The 19744-nt window shown below is 54.0% G+C and overlaps 3 protein-coding genes across 3 annotated transcripts; all 3 read right to left on the bottom strand.

Moving 5' to 3' along the window:
- Positions 1-243: 243 nt before the first annotated feature.
- Positions 244-5784, bottom strand: CSUI_004505 (agap005082- related; the record flags this gene model as incomplete). The annotated part of the gene is made up of 2 exons (XM_068064696.1): positions 244-4876; positions 5375-5784. Coding segments are annotated over 2 exons (5043 nt in total), but the record flags the coding sequence as incomplete, so codon positions are not given.
- Positions 5785-10163: 4379 nt separating this feature from the next.
- On the bottom strand, positions 10164-15605 carry CSUI_004504 (amine-terminal region of a tm vesicle-mediated sorter; the record flags this gene model as incomplete). Its single annotated transcript, XM_068064695.1, has 4 exons — positions 10164-10722; positions 11521-14684; positions 15263-15499; positions 15600-15605. Coding segments are annotated over 4 exons (3966 nt in total), but the record flags the coding sequence as incomplete, so codon positions are not given.
- Positions 15606-16124: 519 nt separating this feature from the next.
- On the bottom strand, positions 16125-18394 carry CSUI_004503 (uncharacterized protein). The gene has a single exon (XM_068064694.1). The coding sequence runs from the start codon at positions 17688-17690 to the stop codon at positions 17379-17381; it is 312 nt and encodes a 103-aa protein (XP_067923333.1). The 5' UTR covers positions 17691-18394; the 3' UTR covers positions 16125-17378.
- Between the last annotated feature and the right edge of the window lie 1350 nt (positions 18395-19744).

The following is a 19744-nucleotide window of genomic DNA, read 5'->3' as shown; positions in this document are numbered from 1 at the left end:
AGTGCCCTGACGTCAGGGCACTGCCCCTGGCTTGCCTGCGGACCGTACTCAAGAGAGGTCATATATGTTTGAAATCAGGAAAGCGAGTGTTTGCGTACTGAATCAGATAACCTCACACGAAATATACAGTACTTTTAGAATATCTGGAGAAGCCAGCGCAGAACCCACCCTCGTGCGTCCCTGATGTTCGCGTGAGGGCAGACAAGACTTTCACAGAACCCGCGCTAGTTAAGCTTGCTCCCCTCAAGCCTTACCGGCAATGTCAGCGGCTGCTTCCCAGTCCATTACCAATCGATACGGTTGGATCGTAACTTTCAGGGACTGGCGGAGAGAGTCAAAGCAGATATCCCCCCCGAATACAATGTCAGGCTGCCCGGCAGATCTCATACATCCGACCTTCTCTACTCGGTAACGGTCTTTCCCAGATGACGAACAAAGGTTGCCGTTTTTACGCCCTTTAGGTGACCCCAATGTAGGCGAGTACGCCTGAGCTTCTCCACCATTTCTAGTCGGATCATCGAATACTTCAGAACCTTTTTTCAAGACCTGCGAGTTCCTATCGTCTGCCCCGCTGTCGCTGTCGAACGCAGCCTCTATTTCGTCTGGGTTCGCTACCCATCGCAAGCCTGAGCTACGGTCGAGGATAACTAGCTGCTTGGCCAGGTGCATGCCGTTTCGAGTGATGCCTTCATCATCGTGCTCGGATAATGCCAGACTTTCAGTTCCATCGCAGTGAGGCCTCACTTCAACCGCTCCGTTATTATGCAACGTTCTTACGCCCCCGCCTTGGACTGGCATGATGTTGTCAGCGCCTAAAACTGAAGGCGGTAGAGGCGGAGGAAAGACGCTTCTCTTGTAAACTTGGCTGTTGCATGAGCAGAAGCCCAAGCAACTTGTGAAGGTACAGGCTTGCACGGCAGCCGGAATGCTGATGCTTGCTTGATGAGCTGCGTCGGAGAGTGTTGCTTTCATCGCAGTCCGTGAGACAGCAACGAGAAAGTGAACTGTCTCGACTTCTTCTCTTTCTTCATCTGCCAACTTTTCCACTTCTCCGTTCCGGGGGACGTCTCCGTCTGAGGGGTCTTCATTCCAAGAAGGGGGATCGAAGACCGAAGATACACGCGCCGCAAGGCGAGGAAGGGGCATGCACCTTGGAAGCCAGCCAGCTGAGAAGGGCAAGCCGGCCCCAAGAATTCTCATATCTGGCTCACTCCTCCGTGCTCTTTGAAGAACCGCTCGCTGTACCCCGGGGCGTCGCCGGTAGCTCAGCCGGACACCCGGTGGGACGGAACGGGCCAAAGCGATCCAGGGTGAAAAGAGAGCTGGTGCCCTCGGAGACCAAGTAACTAGTGTCGGGTCGACCTGTGTTTCCTTTCCGATAGCACACAAAAGCAAAACGGCCTCCTGTCGGCAGCAGCTTTGTTTGCCATTGGAGGTGATTCCAATCTCTGAGGCCGACAGTAACTGCCTTCGGCATTCACGCAAAGCTCTCCTTCGCTCCCAGCTAGACGCTGTGCTCACTGAAATCAGGTCTTTCACTGTTACAAGCACGTCAGGTTCATCGCCCTTGCTCGGCACCTCACTAAGCTGAACAGAGGGATAACAGCAGTCTGTCCGGTCCACGCGTCTGCCACGGCGGCGCCTACATCTGTCCGAGGACGGAGTCGTAGTAGCAGCCCCATGAGCTATGATTCGCGGCTGCCGGCCATCCAAGGTGCCGCTGACGGACCAGGATTTTATATGATTTCCTAGTTTCTCACTCCAGTTATCTCCTACAGGGTCTCCGCCTCCGAGTGTCTTGCGCTGATGCAGTGACACGCCTTCAGCCTGAAAGGATGGTCGATCGTCTCTTCCAATTTTCTCGAACGCATCCCCTCCACTCAGTACGTCAGCAGAAACAGGTAACAACTGTTGCATTGTCGCGGCCTTCCGCGAGCTAACGCCTAGGTCCGGACGAAGTAGCATTTCCTTTTGCAGGGACGAGATATCGTTCTTCGCAGGCCGGCAATTTTCACGACCCGCCCACCTACTGACAACTCTGCAGCTATCCTGAGCCTTTGGCCTCCTCAACTGGTCGTGATGAGGAACAAGCAGGGCAAATGTATGCGACGAGCATTGGTAGGTACAACCACTAGAGCTGCTTGTGGCATGACTAACTCCAGTGAAAACACTTGCACGTACTCCGACACATACGAGGCCCACACACAGCTGGCGCCCAGTTTCCAAGTACGCTGCTTTCTCGAATCGCTCCCCCTTGCTCGCCATCCGAGCTGCTTCCTTTCCACAACAGATGCAGCATTGCAGGGCCTCACCAGGGGCTGGTGCTACTCCATGCGTGACATTCGAAGACGTCGTCTCGGAAGGGTTACTCAGGAGAACGTCCTCGAGACAGGGCCTGCCGCTTCGACGCGCCGTTGGACACATTTCCAAGTCAGACGTCTCCACCGAAGAAGAATCCGTACTCACGGGAGCACACATGCCACCACAGAAAAAGCTGAAAGGTACGAGCCCATCTTCTCGCCGCCAACGGTTTCCCTGTTCCTCTCCCTCAGGGACGCCGCCCTGTGCAACGGTAGATGAATCACGCTGTGCCCCGTCATCTCCTGTCTGTGTAGCGGAATGCGAAACAGATGATGACGAACCCTCTGCGCCACCGGCAGGGTATCGCCAGTCGTGCTGTTCTTTACCTGAGGACACAGCGTGTCCATCAGCATCTCGGGGGGGGGATTGACGTCTGCGGCAGTGCCGGCTTTCGCGCACTGCGTCCTCGCGTTTCCAGAAGATCAGCAATGTTAAGCACGAAAGCTCTACAGTGACCTCCGCGGCCACCAGCCCTTGCGGTGGCGCCTCTTCTTCCTTTCTCAGAAAGTCCTGAGCTTCTGTGTTCTCTTCATCAGCTTGCTCAGACCCGCCGCGCGTCAGCCATTGTTGGCTGTCTCCGTCGGATGTTCCCGGGCGTCCGTCCCCCCCCATTTCGACAGGCGGGAAGGACGATGAGAGGACCGCTCCCCCCTGGCAGTCCTCCCGCAAGACCGCTGTGCGTTCCTTACGCGAATGATAATCGCTGCGCGGTCTCGTTGCTTTTCTATTGCGTCTTTTGATTCGCAGGAGCTCGCGCCTTGACGGTAGTCCTGCCTCTCTCGACTCCATGAACCCTGATGTGCTCTGACCACACAGATCCTCATAAGGCTCTGTTAGCGTAGAACCACGTCGGTTTTCCAATCCGTTGAAAGTGCCCAGAGGGGTTACACTCGCAGCATCTGCTTGCCCACTCGTTTCCCATATGTCATGTAGCCGTGGAAAGACACCGCTACGCGACTCGCTCCTGACAGCTGGTGCAGAAGCCGCCGACCGTCGTAAAGACCGATAGCGTGGCTGTCCAAGCGTAGAAGGAGAGCCACCCTCTGTCTTTTCTTGTTGCGGACTAGTTTGCCAGGCCGGCGGGCCCTGTCGATGAAAAGACTTGCCCGTACGCGAAGGACGAGCTACCACTGCGGCAATCACAGGTTCTTGGCAGTCAGGACCAGGGTCGGCATCATCAGCCTCGCTACTGCTGGAGGCCGGAGCGGTGTCTTGGCCATATCGTGTACACTTGAGAGACCTCCTGGCCTTCCGACGTAATGAGTGCGTGAGGTCCCTTTTCATTCCTTCTCCAGTCCCCCGAGAGAGGTGGCAGTCCCCCCAGCTAGCGCCGCTCTTTTTCTTTGGGTAAAGAATGCTTCGCGAAGAACTCCAACGACAAGTGCGAAGGCGACTCTTTCCGTCTACCACACAAGGCCAAGAGAGAGAGTACTTTGATTTCTCCCCGCTACAGCATACGGGCGACGCACAGACAGCTGACGTCCCCGCTTCCCCTTGGGCTGAAGTGTGTCGCGCGTCGCTCTCACTGCGCACTGAAGAACCAAACACTTGTCGTGCCCGGTTCCGCAGGCTTTGGCGTTTTCCAGCTTGCTTCTTCTTGAGGAGTGCATTATGAATCCGAAAGGCAACTCGCTCTAAGAGTGAAGATGAATCTGGTATTCTACTGTGTTGCCCTGTGGTTCCTTGTATATTTGAGCCAGCAGCCGAGGGTTCTCCGCCACCTGAGACCAATATATCATTGCGAGCTGAAGACTCAGGGAACCATAGAAAACGTTCAAGCTCCGATTGAAGATCATGTGGACGCGTCGAGGCATGCGCCATGTCTAGCGCAGAGATGTTCTGTGCAGGGATATCGCAGGATGGGCGGGGATGCAAAGCTCCTGTAACTCCTCCAAGAGGAGAGTGACCAGTCCAGTCATCGTGTCCCGCAAGCGATGCTCCCCCCCGCTGAGCTAACACCTGTAAGTTCTGCCCCTGACCTGCACTAGGACAAACAACCATCGGTACTTTCTTCTCCAGTTGATCGCGTGCCTGACTAACACTTCTCAAACCGCTTGCCACGTGAACTCCTTTAGCCCTGCAGTCCTGTATATCTTTGTCCACTGAGCGCAGGCGATCCAGACGGCCGCCTTCACCTTCAGGATAGGTCTGGTGGCAGTTCAGCAGTCGGTGACAGTCTGTCGATCTTCCCGCAGGTTCATCGTATACGTGAGAAGTATAGCCGGCTGCGGCTGATGATGACAGCGACCGAGGTAGGAAAGGGAAAATAGACCGAGGTGGGTGAGGATTGGAGAGAAGGACAACCGGCAGGTCCGATCGAATAGTCTCAGGAAACATGACGCTTTCGCGTTGCTCCTCGACTTTAGGTGTAGACAGTCTGACACCGGCAGCACCCGTCGACTCCGCCGCGGCCCGAGGGGGAGCAGGAGGCTGGGTGTCGATCAAAGCCATCAAGGAATTTGACAGACTCAGAAGAGCACGTATGTCCGTGTTAGAAATCTCCAGAAACAGACCGCTGTGAAAACAAGGAGTGACGACACAGGAAGAGATCGGCATCGGGAGTGTGAACTCAGTTTCGAAACTCTTCAGCGAAAGTGCTGAAATAGTTTAGCATGGCGCTAGCTGCCCTTCTTCATCGGTATCTAACCCTAAGGCTCTGGCGGCTTCTGCGCCAGACTGAGAGGATACACGAGACACACAGAAAAAGACAACAGACGCCCAAGGGATGAGCGCACGTCAGAGTAAGATCTCCGCTCGGAACGTCAGGAAAGAATGAAGAAGCACCACGGGCAGCTACCCTGTCACCATTGCAAAGTGAACAGGGGTGCACTGAAACAGCCCTGGCAACAAAGCAACGACGGCGGGTAGCCCTCGACAACTCCCGAGGTATGCGGTGTGTCGTATAAAGAGCGGTACTTGTATTTACCCAGTATGTGTCTGCGCCATCCAGAAATTGATATAGGAGCAGCTAGCTACACTGTGGCCTCTCCCTCCCTTGTAACTTGAAGCTCACTTCGGGCTGTCATCTTGGAAAAGAGCTCTCAGCTTCAGTAGGCGTCGTTGTTCAGCGAGCCGTGCAGACCAGTGGCACACATCACCGCAGAACCGGAAACACGCGTAGTGCAGGAGAAAAACAGCTAGCTCTCCTCGGTTGTTATGGTCCCGTGCATCGAAGAATGCTGATTTGCTTTCAGTCCGGTGAAAAGCAGGGGAGCTTGCTCCTGTCTGGCCAGCCGTTTGACCACCACTCCTCTCTCTCCGGAGAGCGTCAGTACCGGTCAGCCGGTCAAGCGGCTTGTCTTCATTGAAATAGCGGCCATCCGCGCCTCGGTATGTGCGCTTAGAAGCCGATTCACCTGCCCCCGTAGTTCGCAATCTGCCTCTACGAGTCTCACCTCCGCGGTTATCGCTGTCTTTTTCGCCGCTGGAAGAACAACTAAGACTAGACACGCTTCCTGGAGACGCCGGCAACACCTCCATTGAGCTGCCCGAGAGACCCCGGTTGCCAATTCTTGAAGCCCTGCGTCCATGCTCCTTCTTCTGCGGAGAATGATCACGCCGGAATGCGCTTCCTAGTGACACAGGGGCACCCACAGCCTCGGACCCCCGACAGGAGCAGTGGCATGCAGTGCAGGCACGAAACAGGCATCGATCACAACAGCACGAGTGAATGCGGTATAGGAAGGCTGCACAACTATGGACCCGGCTCAAGCTCATGCCGCTGCAAAGCACTGCGTACCGATCATAGGGCGGCACAGAAAGGCCACTAGGCATGCCTGCTGCTAGTGGAGACTTCGAGTTGCCACTTCTGTGCCGCGAGGTGGCAGCATGAGCTACTCCTTCCCACAAGGGTACAGTGTTGTCCGTGAGTCCTCTGCTTTCACCGCCATTCCGGTTCATCCCAGAGATGACCTCCTCTTGCCGCTGGGTCAGAGCCCCCCGGAAGGATGAAGGAGAGTCCGAATACGTGCGTTCTTCCGACTCGGCCAGCTGCGACACACAAGTGCTCCCTGAACTCCACCGGCGTCTTTCTTCTGCTTCCTGCTCTCCGTTGCCTCCCTCGGACTGACCAGGCACCGGTAACAGAATCTGTGAATCAAATACCCATATGCCGAGATTGCCAAGAAAACCATCGTAACCGATGACGGAGTCCAGCTCGTTACCCGTAGCACGTGAAGTTGTTCGGCTTTGTCCTGGTCGCCTAGTCCGGCGTGTTTCTGAAGTACGACCCCGACCTTCTGATGATCCGCGATTGTCACAGTGCGATCGAGCATGAGGAAGCCTGCGATCTTCATTGTCCCTATTCTTTCTTCGTGGTCTTGATCGCCCTGAGGTCCCGACTACACCCCCACGCACGTCCGCCACTCTTCTTTCCGACTGTGTCTTCTTCAAGGCACCCTCACACCCCTCTTTCGCGCCCGGCAGAGTATCGGTGCGTATACGACCAAGAGGAATGAGCACGCTTAAGGGACTCCGGACTGCGACACAAACATCTGCACTCCAATGCTGATTGCCTAGCTCTCCAACTGCAAGTTCAGCCATCAACTCTGTACTCTGCTTAATGGCAAGGCGAACTCTTTGCTCTGCTCGTGCCATGACATAGGTTCTCTCAATCGGCTCTAACGCTTCAGAAAAAGCCACTAGCGCGCGATGCATCGATGTTGGAGACAGTGTGACCAGTATCGATCCCACGATTTCACCGTACAAACCCAAATCTGGGTGGCCTGGTACTCGGCGGTATACCTGGTCCGCACGCAACCAGATATACGGCGGGGAAGAAGAAGAAGAGGTTGGGCATGGTGTGTTGAAACCTCTCTCCGTATGCATTGTACCTCCTTCGCTCGCAGATCCCTGTTGTGGAATAGCTCCGGGCTTGAGCCTTATATCCTGACCAGAATCTTCAAACATCTCGGCTTTTTCGAAGAAAATCGATGCCCTTCGACAAGCCCCTTCGTCCTCAGATCGTAAGCATGACGGAGATGGTACAGAATCCAATGAGTGGCCTTTTCTATCAGCCATTCCAGGTCCTACTGGAAAGGAAGAAGCACCGGACTGGGGTAGAAGGCTTTCGGCAGACGTAGAAACGGAGGCATCACTGACTTGTTTGCTAGGATCGAGATATCCCCCTGAATCTGTAAACGGCGGTGACGGTCGAGACCCCGTAGAGCCACTACTCCGTCCAACAGCAGAGACGCCACCACGGGGATAAGATCCTGCCCTTTGTTCAACTGTTATCGTCGGCTGAAGCCGGCCTCGACCCTGCAATGGAGACTGACCCAAGTTTGGTCCTATCGCAATAGACCCGGTTGCGCTAGAGAGTGAAGTACGAGCACCAAGTGACGCCGCCTGATGAGGTCGTTGTGAGACATGCCCCTCAGCGAATGCCGGGCGTGCACTTCGCAACATGTCTGACTTCTCTTGAGGCACATCCGAGAAATCACGATAACTCGGTAGCCAGGCAGAGTCTCTCGAGCCAGGTGTCGGGTCACAGGAAAGGACTGGAGAAGAAGTCCACGAACATCGGCTTGGAGACCCTGGAGGGAGAGGAGGATAAGATCGGACAACGTGCGAAAAGGGAGTGGCCGCAGAGGAAGTAAGGTAATCCCGGACCGACAGGCTTTGGCAGTACACAGCGCTTGAACTGCGGCCGTCTGCGTAATTCCTAAAAAACGTCACAGCACCTCGAGTGTACCGAACAGAAGGCTGCACGGACGAGGCAAAGTACGACCGAATTCGATGAGATGCGTACGGCTTTAGACAAAACAGACTCAAATACTAATGACCGGCACCATAGCCAAGCGAGCAAGCAAGCAAGCATTGAATGTTTCAACATGGGATGAGCTTACCGACCACCCCCTCGGCAAACGCGAGTCCAAGGCGTCTCTGGCTCTCACGCAGCGGCACGAGATTCGGAACTCTATCATACTCCGCGAGCCTAAGTCTGGGACCAGATGATGCCTTTGATGGTCAACGAAGGTACCCTTAACTTAAACAACAATCTCTTCCTTCCGGGAGTTAGGCGGGCTTTGCAATCAAAGTGGAAGTCCGGCGGTGTGTCCCCCTGTATGTATTCGCAGGAAGTGCTCATGTATCCCCTCCCATCTCCCCACCTGAGCTGTTCGCAACTAAACCCTAACCCTAAACTCGCAACTCCGACAACACACGTGAGTGCTTACACCCTTCTCATACGCTAAGTAATGAGTGAGTACCATCACCTCTCACAGTGGTCGAACTCTTCACTTCCTCCACTGACAGTGGTCGGTTGCCTACTCTAAACACAACCAGTTCTTCTGGTTCTTTTCTATCCAGCTGTGTGCCGGGAGCCCATTCAATATCCTGAAGCACCTGACCCATAGGTACGCGGAAACAGGATATCTAAGCAGTTACGGCGCACTGACGCTTTCACATCTGCCGGAGGCGGAGCGAAGTGAGCACTCTGACCTCTCTCTCACTTACAGCCGGTGCATGTACAGCTCATCTGCAGCAACAAGCAAGCACCCTGTCTCCTCTTGGTGCTTCCTCTCCTGGTGCGATCCCTTCGATTTCTCGTCTGCCCCCGCCATATGATTCCACGCCACCTGTCTCCAAACGCGACCCCAAGACTCCCACGCTTCTCTTCCGCTTCGCGGCCAAGAGCCTTGGCATACTTCACATGACTCCCCTTCAACAGCATGCTTGCCTCCTGCCGTCTGACTAACACCGTTCGCTTCTGGAGAGACCGGGCTCCATAAACGCAACTGTACTCCCTGGAAAACAAAAGTCAACAAGAAGTTCTTGGTAAATCTCTTAGGATTCAGAAGCTCAATGTTTCTCAGGACTTCATCTCGAACCACTTCTTCATCCCATTCCTCTTCTTCCTCTAGACCACCTGAAGGATCAGCTCCACCCAATCCTATGAACGAAGGCGGGGCAGTCACTCCTTCTACAGCATTGAAATCTTCGATTCTCTCTAGACCAAGAAACCCTAGGACTCGGCCATCAAGAAGATGACGGTTGTTTGTATCATCTGCTAGTGGAGCCCCGGGTCTACAAGAGTCGCCACACGATGGCTCTTGCCCAGGACCTCCGCCTTCTTCTGACAAGATACGAGGAGAGAGAGAGAAACCTCCTGGTGGCACCACAGATGAAAGAGACGTAACACATGAGAGGTGGTGTCGCCCGCTCCTCGTTTCCGTTTCTGGACCGCACTGCGTCTGTGGAAATTCATGAGGAAGAAGAGGAAGATGATTAGTGCTGTTGGGGACAGTCTGGATAACATCTTGAGTGTCTATCCCACCTCTATCGGAGCTTGGAGGAGAGACGTGTCTTGCACCACCAATGAAAAAGAAGCCACAACCGGCGCTGCGTTCAAAAATCGTTTCCTCTCCATCAGCACTTGTTACAACAAACCGTCGGCCTCCATCTGTCTCTAAGACTCGTTCTCCTGCTGTGAGGGACAGCGGCGGCTCTGTGTGTGCCGCGTGTGTCTCACAATCTTCGTTGATTTGCCTTCCAAAAAGCAACAAAGAACAAGCAGCCCCCTGTTCCCGTCTTTCCTCACGAAATTCACTTTCCTCGCCAACAGCTGTCTCCCGAGACGCGTCCATTCTGCAAGCCGACGAAGAGGAGCCTACGACCCCCCCGCCATCGACTGCATCTTCCTGGAAAGATAAAACCTGCTTCTGTGTCCCTCCTTCATGCGATCTACACCCATCGCACGTCCCTTCACGGATCTCACCAACAGATCCACGCGTCCTTCCATCTAAAAGCACCACATCTACAGGAGCCGAATGTCGACTGGATATCGAAGTCGATCGCTGACTTGCACCAGATACACATTCCAGTCCAGCTATACTGTCCTCCTCCTCTCCCCCGAGATGACCGCATGCAAAACTTGCGTCCTCGCCTTCACTGAGGCTTATAAGGGGTGGGTCTCCACTGTGGAGTGCTTCCCAAGCTAAGGCGCCCCACCCACCTTCCAGTCGCCGTCTTTGTCGCCCGCCTGCTTCTTTGAGCGAGCGGAGAGCAACCTGACGTAGAGCCATAATATCTTCAACACAATACTTTGCTTCAAAGGTCTCAATTGTGCAGGCATCCCTCCGTGCGCCTGCTGCGCGTGTGGCTGCGTTCTGGCTCGCTGCGGTACACGTAGGACAGACGGTACCTCCACGACCTGTTCGTAAGGATCCACACTGAGAAGGCGAAGATGTCTCATGGAGTCTTACAAAGCGCCGACAGGAAGGCGAGCCAGGAGAGGAACAACGGGACATCGGTGTCCGTGAAAAAGACCTCAACACCGGGAGGCCACCTGACTTCAATAGTAGACGACGTCGCCAAGCAGCAATGTAGGCCTCTTGTTCCTTTGGCGATGCCTTTCTCTTCCTGAAACAAAAACGCCTCACCGGACAAGAAGTAGTAAAAAATGTCCATTCGCACGCGCGGACGCAACGCTCACAAGAACCTGTATATGTCCCAGCTATCCGTCCGGCTCGATCACGAGTGCCGCACGATCTGACTACTTTGTGTATATATGAAATGGGATGAGACTATCACACCAACCGGAGAACCTTCCTGTTTGAAGAACAGGAAGTACTAGCCTCAGCGCGGTGTACCAGTGAGGCCACTCGATAACTGATGAGGTCGTCAGGGGAACGAGTTACGTTATGTTACATAAATGGTGATGTCCCCAGGCATGTGAAACGCCTGTCCAGAAGAACCAGGGCCCACCGTCTGTTTCGCCCTACTGTCCTTTCCCGTCTCCTGTCTTGAGATTCCACCACAGTCCCGGGGTCTTTGAGACTGCCGGCTCCCCGAGGCAATCGTTATTCTCTAAGAAGAGAGAGAGAACCCCAGTCTGTCGTTGGCCCGAGGTGAAATCACGCAGCGATATCTATGGCGTCACCCCTCGTGTAATCTACTCCTACCTGCTTTTCCAGAAAGAAAGTAAGAACCCCACAAATGTTTCCTTTCACGTGAGCAAGTTTACCTACGAATCCCACGTTGTGAAGACGAGGCAGGCGCGGCATAGCGCATCAAGCACGCTCTGCCGTACTGCATCACGTGCATATTTCTGCAAGACATGCTTCTCTCTGTACCTATACCAAGTTGTTGCTGAAAGACGTCCAGCAGAACATTGAGCTTCCCGCAGCCTAGCCCATAAAGAGAGATTGAAGGACTTACGTATGCTCCGCGGTGACGCCACATACAAGGTCGGAGTAGAGGAAGATGTTGTATTGAACCCACTGGAAAATGGAGGTCAGCTGATCTTTCCGTAGAGTCACTGTGCATGAAGGGAAGAAAAAGGATAATGTCACAGACGGAAGTGATTCATCCACCTCATCCACATACACCTTCTTCTCGGTCTGTACACATCTTTCGCTATTCGCATGCACCCATCCTCGCGTGGTCTTTTCCCTCCCGCCAACTGACGCCCGTCTATCCGCCCCTGAAACTCCGCTCTTTATGCTTTCCTTTTCTCTCCATTCTCTTTCTTGAATCACCTGAGCCCCGTTCTCCCCGCTAGCTTGATGGGATCTAGAACTCGATGCACTGCTCTGTATCACCTCCTGTCCTTTTAGAGTGGTTTGTGGTGATCTAAGGAAATCGTCGTCAGGATTTGTATGGCCATACTCAAGGCTCGAAAAGGACGCAGACAACGTGTCCTCCCCTTCCTCAGCACAGCCGCATGAACGTCCGTGGGTCTCCATGGCTGCGGAAGCGAACAGTCCTACCGAGCCTCCTAGAACTGTTTGTGCATCCATACCGTCTGTGAGAAGCATCTGCCGTGCAAGAGACGTTGATTCATTGCTGCGGATAGTGAACGAGGAAGCCCCGACGTCACCAGTCATTCGGCTGGCGGACGTACCACCCTTGAAGCGGGCAGGATGCGAATCTGATGAAGCAGAATACCATTCAACATGCAGTGGCCTCCGACGTTGCATACCTCCGTCATCACGGGGTAAGCTGTTATGACCTTCCACTGATATGCCGGTTGAAAGTGAACTGCGGGGAGAAAGACCAGATGTTCCTCGAGCGCCTTCCTCGGGGGAAGCCGAGGAAACCACATTCCAAGAAGAAACGGATGAGACGTTGACTCTATTTTGTAGGGGTCTTAGAAACACTCTGTCGTACAACAGTGTGTTACCGCCCCTTCCACCATTCTGAGGAGTTTGAACAACACGGAGCCGCAGCTCGATGCGCCCCGGCTGGTATATGTATGAGTGGTGCGGGGCGCTTGCCTGCGCCTTCGCAAGAAGTTCATCAAGCGGTATCAAGTCGTACAAGGATTTAACTGTCAACGCGGCACTATACTCCCGGCCCCAGCCGGGCACTTCGGCAGCTAGAGTCCTTAGAGCCGTTTCATAGGTTGCTTCCTCTGCTATCGTCTCTGATGTTACTCGGGTGTCACGCGTGAGCGAACGGCGGCTCGGCGAGGCGGCCACCTGTTGGGTGGTCACGTCATTCCCACCTACATCGCTTGCACTGTTCGCACGATCTCCAGCTGCGTGGTCAGGGAGAAACGGAGTACGTTCTCCGACATCGAAGCTCTCTTGCGGTGCTCCGCTAGGTCGTTGCTCTGGCGTCAAGGGACTAGACCCGCCGTCATCCGAGAAGAGACTCTCCAGATGTTGCGGGGGCCATGTTGCCTGTGAACTACATTGCGCGTGCTGGCTCTCCCAGCGTCGCCGAACCCGCTCCGCTCGCCTCGGAAATCCAGCCAGGCGTCCTGACGGTTTCCCTGCAAGACTCCGGGCAGATGAATGCCACGACGTCGAGATGCCCGAAGGAAGAACTGAATGGAACCTTGACCGACCTTGGCTTCTTCGAGCCGAAAATACTGGTCTGCTGTCCGTGACAGTCCTAGTCCCTGTTGCACTGTCTTCACTCTGTCTCTGTCGGAGACCGCGTTCTTCGGAAGCTGACTGTCTATTTCCAGGGAATCCTGAAGCACCTTCTTCAGAATCGGGTTCCGCAGAAGGCAACGACTGATCTCCAGCAGTGCACTGCACTACACCAGAAGAAACAACTCGCCGATGCGGGGAAAGCCTAGACCGTGCCCCATGCCCGTCTATCGATCGCTCGTGAAGGAGTGCACGTCGATAGGAAGCAGGCTGTGGTAGCCATGGTGCCAGAGGGCCTTGAGACGTGAGCTGATCCAAATAGATACCCGCATTGATGAACTCGACTCTCTTGCAATAAACTCCATCTGGTGACGACCTGTTGTTACCACGAGCCGTTCTGTCTGCCTCACGGCTTGTACGAACCGACCTCCCGCCCGCGAGATCTGACGGAGACACTGAGTGTTCCACCTCCCCAGGCTTCGGAGAGTGAAGCCACGGGGGAGCTCTTGGTGGATCCCGCCTTCTTGTCCCCGTGGTCATTGTCCCAGAGTCCGTGAATGGCCCCTGCGATCCAGGGTATACATCGTTAGTTGACTTATCTAAGGGAGGTAAAAACGACGGTCTAGGTGGTACGTCACACCATATCGCAGGTCCAGGCCCTACTGAGGCGTTACCTGCTGTAGGTTCTCCTGACTGATTCCTGCCGGGGAAATGGTGGAGTGTCTCGTGGCTGGGCCTTCGGGCAGTCGGGCGAAGAGAATTCCCGTTGCACCCCTCCCGTGGCGTGGAAAGAAACTTGCGGCGCCACTGACTCCATAATGAAGGAGACACAGCATCTGGTTCTGAACGGTCCCTTGGCGCCGCGCAGTGGTCTGTCCTCTCTGAGTCGCCAGTGCGTAGTAGTCGTTGTGGTCGTCTTGCAGCAGACCCGAAAGGTACTGCCCCGACAGCTCTTTCCCTTTCTCTGTTCCAATCTTCCCCGTTAGCCGAAGTCGCGTTTGTTGTATGACGAGAAGCAGGTGTTCTTAGGTTACTCGTTGTGAGAGTCGGTGAAAGGTCAGTGTTGGCAGTTGGAGAGCTCGAAACACGCATATCAACATCTTCAGCTTCTCCGCCGACTGAGGAAAGCAGCGAAGACTCTCCATCTAAACAAATACCCCTGCTCCCATCCCCGCCCATGACAGTGAAGGGGCTGGAGCGTTCCGGACACTGACTCGAAGAGGCAGTTTCTCCTGAAACTGCATTAACGCCTGAAGTCGACAAGCAGTCTGCTCCGACTTGGGAAGCAAGCGCTGAAGCTGCAACGTCAGCGGAAGGTTTGCTGCTGGGAGAACGCGGCCCACAACGCGACGAGGATGGCTGTACGCCTCCTTCATCTCCAACGCTGTCGTCTTCACATTGACCTGTGCATATGTACTCAGCCCTCCATCCAAAGGCGAAGGCTTTCCCATCATGACGAATTTCCGCCTCTTCCAAACGCAACTCCACACAAGACGCCGACACCTGGTAACAGGGATCCAGACATACCAAGCGTCAAGAAGGTCATCTGAAATGTCGCTTCTGTACATACCCCGCTCGCGAATCAAGTCACCGTCTCGCGGGCGTTTGTGGCTACGACGGGTTACCCCACCCAGGCAATTAGTACTCTAGCACGCGTTTGTACACCACAGCCAGACGAGACCATTGCTCTGTGCTTGTGCACCTCATCAGCACCGAGCAAAGAATGTTGCCGCTAAACTTCCCATGAGATCTTTCTTATGTGAAGTGGCGCCTACCTTCAACTCAGAATCGCATTAACAGCATCGAGGGGGAAGTCACTTGAGCAAAACCACGAGTAGAGAGGCTACGACTGCAAGATGGATTGCGAGTCCAATCCACTTTGACTGTGTACTCTCTACTGTCCCCCCTAACGCGGAAGGCGAACCAAAGAGGTATCTGAGACAGGTCTTATCGAGAGGCGGACACCAAGAAACCTCTCCATCAACTTCTTCTTCTCCACTTCTTCCCCTGCCTAGCACCCTGAGCTGGCAGGTGAAACTATAATTCGACCAACTACGGACGCACTTATCAACAGAACATACCTCGATGCGCCGAAGAATGGTAGAAAGGAAACGACTGACAAAAGACATTCCACCAAGCTCTTCTTGACGCAGAAATGTAAGCCATTCATCGGAAAGAAGCATCAGTCTCTTATTGTCCCTCCAGTTTGCCTCCTCAGTTTCAACGGTCCATTCGCTGGCCGGCAGTGTTGTGACGACTGCGATCACGTCTTGTGCTTCGATGGTGATCGGCCGAGAGAGAATGCGCAGAAGGTTGAGCTGAGATAGACAGCGAACCCCGGAGCCGACAAGGCGCTTCTGAGCAATGGCGACACAACCGCCGAGAGTGCCTTCCCGCTTGCGGTTCGCTCCAGCAGACTTCCATCTGTCCTCGCAACAACGTCAATCTGCTCAAAGATTTGGAGGTTATTCACCTGTGAACCTAGCATGCAGCTCTTTACTCTATGTGGCTAAGATGGAAGCTGCTAGTAGTGCAAAAACAACCAAGATGGCTTGAGTAGAGCAAAAGAGAAGTGGTACGAGTCTCTTCGAGGTATCGCCTGAGTCTCAGCTAGGATCGATGCCGAACGACAGAGCTCGTGCATACACATATATATAGTTGGATATCTGTAATGGGAGCTGGTTTGCCATAAACAGGCAAGGTTTCTCCTGTTTCCCAACCCCAGGCAGAATGTCTCCTCCTCTCCTCACTTCTTGATAAGACGACGTCTGTACCAGCCTTCCCCGCAATATCAAGCATAGCACAGCCGTGTTGCGGTTGTTATGGAGCCAACGTCCTCAGTACTGGAAGGCTAAGTAAGTATCAGACGATGCATGGAGACGACGGAGCAGCTTTGAATCGAGGAAACGTACCTTGAGACGGATGGATCTGATGCATCCATAAGACACCTCAAGAGGGAGAGAGAAAGGAGAAATAACATTCTTCTTCAGTCTTAAGTTCTCCAAACGCACCTCGCCTGCCAGCATGGAGACATGCAATTGGCCTCTCTCGATCTCTTCGAAAACTGAAGATAGCGCGGCATTCAACCGCGACAGAAGGAGAGATGCAAACATGTTGATTCTCTTCCACAGTACTCCGGGGGTTCCTCTCTGTCGCCAAACTTCCGTTAGACATGATGACTACTTACGATGTCGGCGCATCTCTCCTCGTTTTCCCAAATCACATGGGATACTTGGTATATGCGGTCCCTCCCTCTCCGCCTTCCTCCGTCACTCTCTCTCCTGCTGACTGTAGCAGAGAGAAAGAACCCCTGGGCTTCTATTCTGTCCACCTCCCCAGGCATCCGATTCGGATGCAGTTCAAGACTCCCTCTGTAGCTCAACGTCTGAATGGAAACTTCACCCTGTTATCCCTTTCTCCGTATGTTTCTAGCCATAGGAAGAAGACGTTTCAGGGCCCCCACCCTTACTTAGAAGTGAAGATCATGAAAGCCTACTCGTGAAACGGCAGGAAAGGCTGAGCCAGAGACGAGACTGAGGTGCCAGTGCCGACAGCATGTGGCCCTTGTAAAAGCGAAACCTTTCATAATTTCCCGCCTTCAAACACCAATCTTCCTCCCAGCACTTTCTGAATAAGGCTAGCTGGCGAACAACATCAAAATGTAAGAAAGATTCATGCATTGACACGGACTCGGAAGCAAAAACTGACGGACGTAGTAACTGCCAAAAAGCTGGCGGACGGGTACCGTTGAAGATATGAGCCTGTCTGACGTTATTGTGAGAATGGAAGAGGGAAACGCCAAAATTAAGAAGAGCGATATCCACCGGAGGGCCCTCGTAAAAAGAGAGAGAGAGCACTTGTGAGATTTTCTCCGACAAAGAGAAGAAAAAGGCGGGAAAGAAAGAAGGCGCTACTTACAATTGAGGTTCTACTTGGGTAAAGAAACCTGTACATGACGTATTCGCATGTCGTTTTGAGATAATGGCAGGCAGGCGGATTCTTCCTGAAACAACCAGAGGACTAGGGAAGGGGGGCAAATGAGGCTTCCGCAAGCAAGCAAGCGACGAGTTTTCTCTTCGTCGGGTGCGCAGTCGTAACTGCTGGGACGAAAGAACCCCGTCAAGCAACCGTAACATGGCAGGAAAACCTGAGGTTACGACGAAGGAAGTAGAAAACGGAAAATATATATAGCAGAGGCTACAGTTGTCTTAGGCATGAGCTGGGGGCGGGTCCTGACAAAGATTTGACTAACTGCATACTCGACGGTGCAGTAGCCAGGCGTGGAACGACAAGTACAACGCCGAGCAACGACCCGCCTGGGACACGAAGCATGCCAGAGAGATAAATAACGTGCTGAGGCAATTCACTCATCGGGCAGAGGTACGCGGACTTGCTGCTGACAGGAGAGAAGTAGAAACGAACCCAATAATACCACCTCGCTGACCAACTTCCCATAGGAATGCGCCTGTCGCAGGAGGACGATTGAGAAATCGCAGCAGGCGCACTCATAGAAGTTGGGGAAAGGATTACCGCAGGGACAGCGAGATGTCCTCAGGTAAAAGAACTATACATAAACGGGGGTAGTGGACTGCATCTAGGACACCGGACGGAGTCCGTGCGCTCGAAAAGCTGACGCGGCGCACAGGTCTGAGAAGCGGGAGCAGACGAGAAAAAAAAAGCGTCTTTGATAGGGGAGCAGACTCCTGAGTGTCTGAAACCGCCTTCAGGTTGTTCTTCGGGGGTACCAACGCGTTCTTCCGCGTACACTGAGGACAGTTTTTCCCCGGGTAGGGGGGTACTGCCAATCAATAAAAGAGAACTTCACGGAGAGACTTCTCGAGATACGATGCTTCCAGCAGCGTGCTTCTGTTGCTCAGGAGACGGAAAACAATTGGAATTCTGGCCTCTAGGACACCAAGAAATTCCACTCCAAGGAGAAAACACAGTCGGGACTTCTGACTGCAAGTCCTACGAAGAACTAGAACGGCCGACGGAGACAGTGGAGGGACACGTCTCAGGCAGTGTTGGGCCATGAAGGTGACAAAGCAAGAGAGATAGGCTTCCGCCGACCGAATGCAAAGGAGAAATGCTTGCAGCAAGCGAACAAACATGACTAAACATCGTTCAAGACAGGAATACCCTGGACGAACAGCCGGACGCCGCTAATTGTTTAGGCCGAAACGCATGCGACCCTAACCTTTTTTACTTCTTTTACTAGATCGATTAGCGGATGTTGTAACCGTTTCACTTTCTTGGTATGTGGTAAAAACGCGGATAACGAGAAGGGCATGAATCTCATCTTATGGACGCTGGGCCGTCTTTAGCAAGGATGCAAGACGTCCATGGTGTGCAGATCTCATCATGGCCCGCCCAGAGCCGTCGCCGGGGCTGCATGCACTATTGTTGTCTCGTCGGCTACTTCATCCCAGCGGAGGCAGGAAACCCGTAGAAGACACTCCCGGTGCCACAGGCGTGAGCTAGAAGAAGGCTGTTGGAGAACTGCACGCGTGACGTCACAGAGCGGTTCGCCGCTTTCTTCTCTTGCTTGCGATATGTTTCTCATTTGAGGCGTCGCCTGAGAAGCAAGCAACTCCACGCGAGGTTGTGTATATAAGCAACGGCGTTGCTGCCGCGTGCGTAAGCCTGTCCTCAGCAGGACATCAGGGCGCCACCTCGCCCGCCGGGATGCCCTACCGGCGCTCGATCCGCTGAGGAGACAGAGGAGGTGACTGTCGCCGTGCTCCACATGGAGCAGTGACGAATCAAGGGGCAGTAGGGTTTGGTTCCGGAGAGAGAGCTTGAGAAACGGCTACCACGTCCAACGAATGCAGCAGGCGCACAAGTGGTTCCCCCGATAGGTGAGCCCCGCCACGCGAACCAGAAGAAAAAGGAAACCATGACGGTCTTTGCTCCCAAGCGTATCCTTCACTCAGCAGCCGTCTATTTGGGGTTAGCCGTCAAGTTTGTCAGATGGCGGCGCCAACGAAGCAGTGGAACCCCGCTTTTCGCTAGCTGGCTGAAGTAGACAGCCACCAGTGCCTCCTGCGTCGTCCTGCCGGGTGATCATCGGCCGGCCTGTAACGCTGTGATTGTGTCGTGATGTGTAAGACAAAATCGTCAGCCTTACAAAATGTGCGCAGCAACCAAGGGTAAGAAGGCTAGAGCGGGCGTGAGACTGCAGGCACAGCAAAGCAGTACAATAACCTGAGACACATTCTACTGCGTAGCAGCTCACTACTGGGGAAGAGTATAGTAGAACTACGATAGACCACCTCTACCGCCTCAGCGAGTGAAGACCGTACACCCTTTCAAAGCGAGGGAGCGCGACCCCAGGAAGAAAGACAGGCGGGTAGCTGTAGGCCCCTCGGACAAAGATACGGCTCCGCCTGCGAGTTATTCCTGACGTCCGCTGAGGCTGAGGAGAAAGTCAGGACGAACCTCCTTGAGAGGTCGAAAACCCTTAGAGTCCTTGAGAGCACCAGCGGACGAGAGCCTGCGACGGCTCGGTTGTTCGTTCAGTTCTCTCTGCATCCACTGTCGACGCGGACATCACGGCTCAGAAA

The sequence above is a fragment of the Cystoisospora suis genome, assembly GCF_002600585.1.
Source record: "Cystoisospora suis strain Wien I chromosome Unknown contig_2116, whole genome shotgun sequence".
NCBI lineage: Eukaryota > Apicomplexa > Conoidasida > Eucoccidiorida > Sarcocystidae > Cystoisospora > Cystoisospora suis.
The sequence above is the reverse complement of the archived record's forward strand: the minus strand, read 5'-3'. Positions and strand labels throughout refer to the sequence as shown.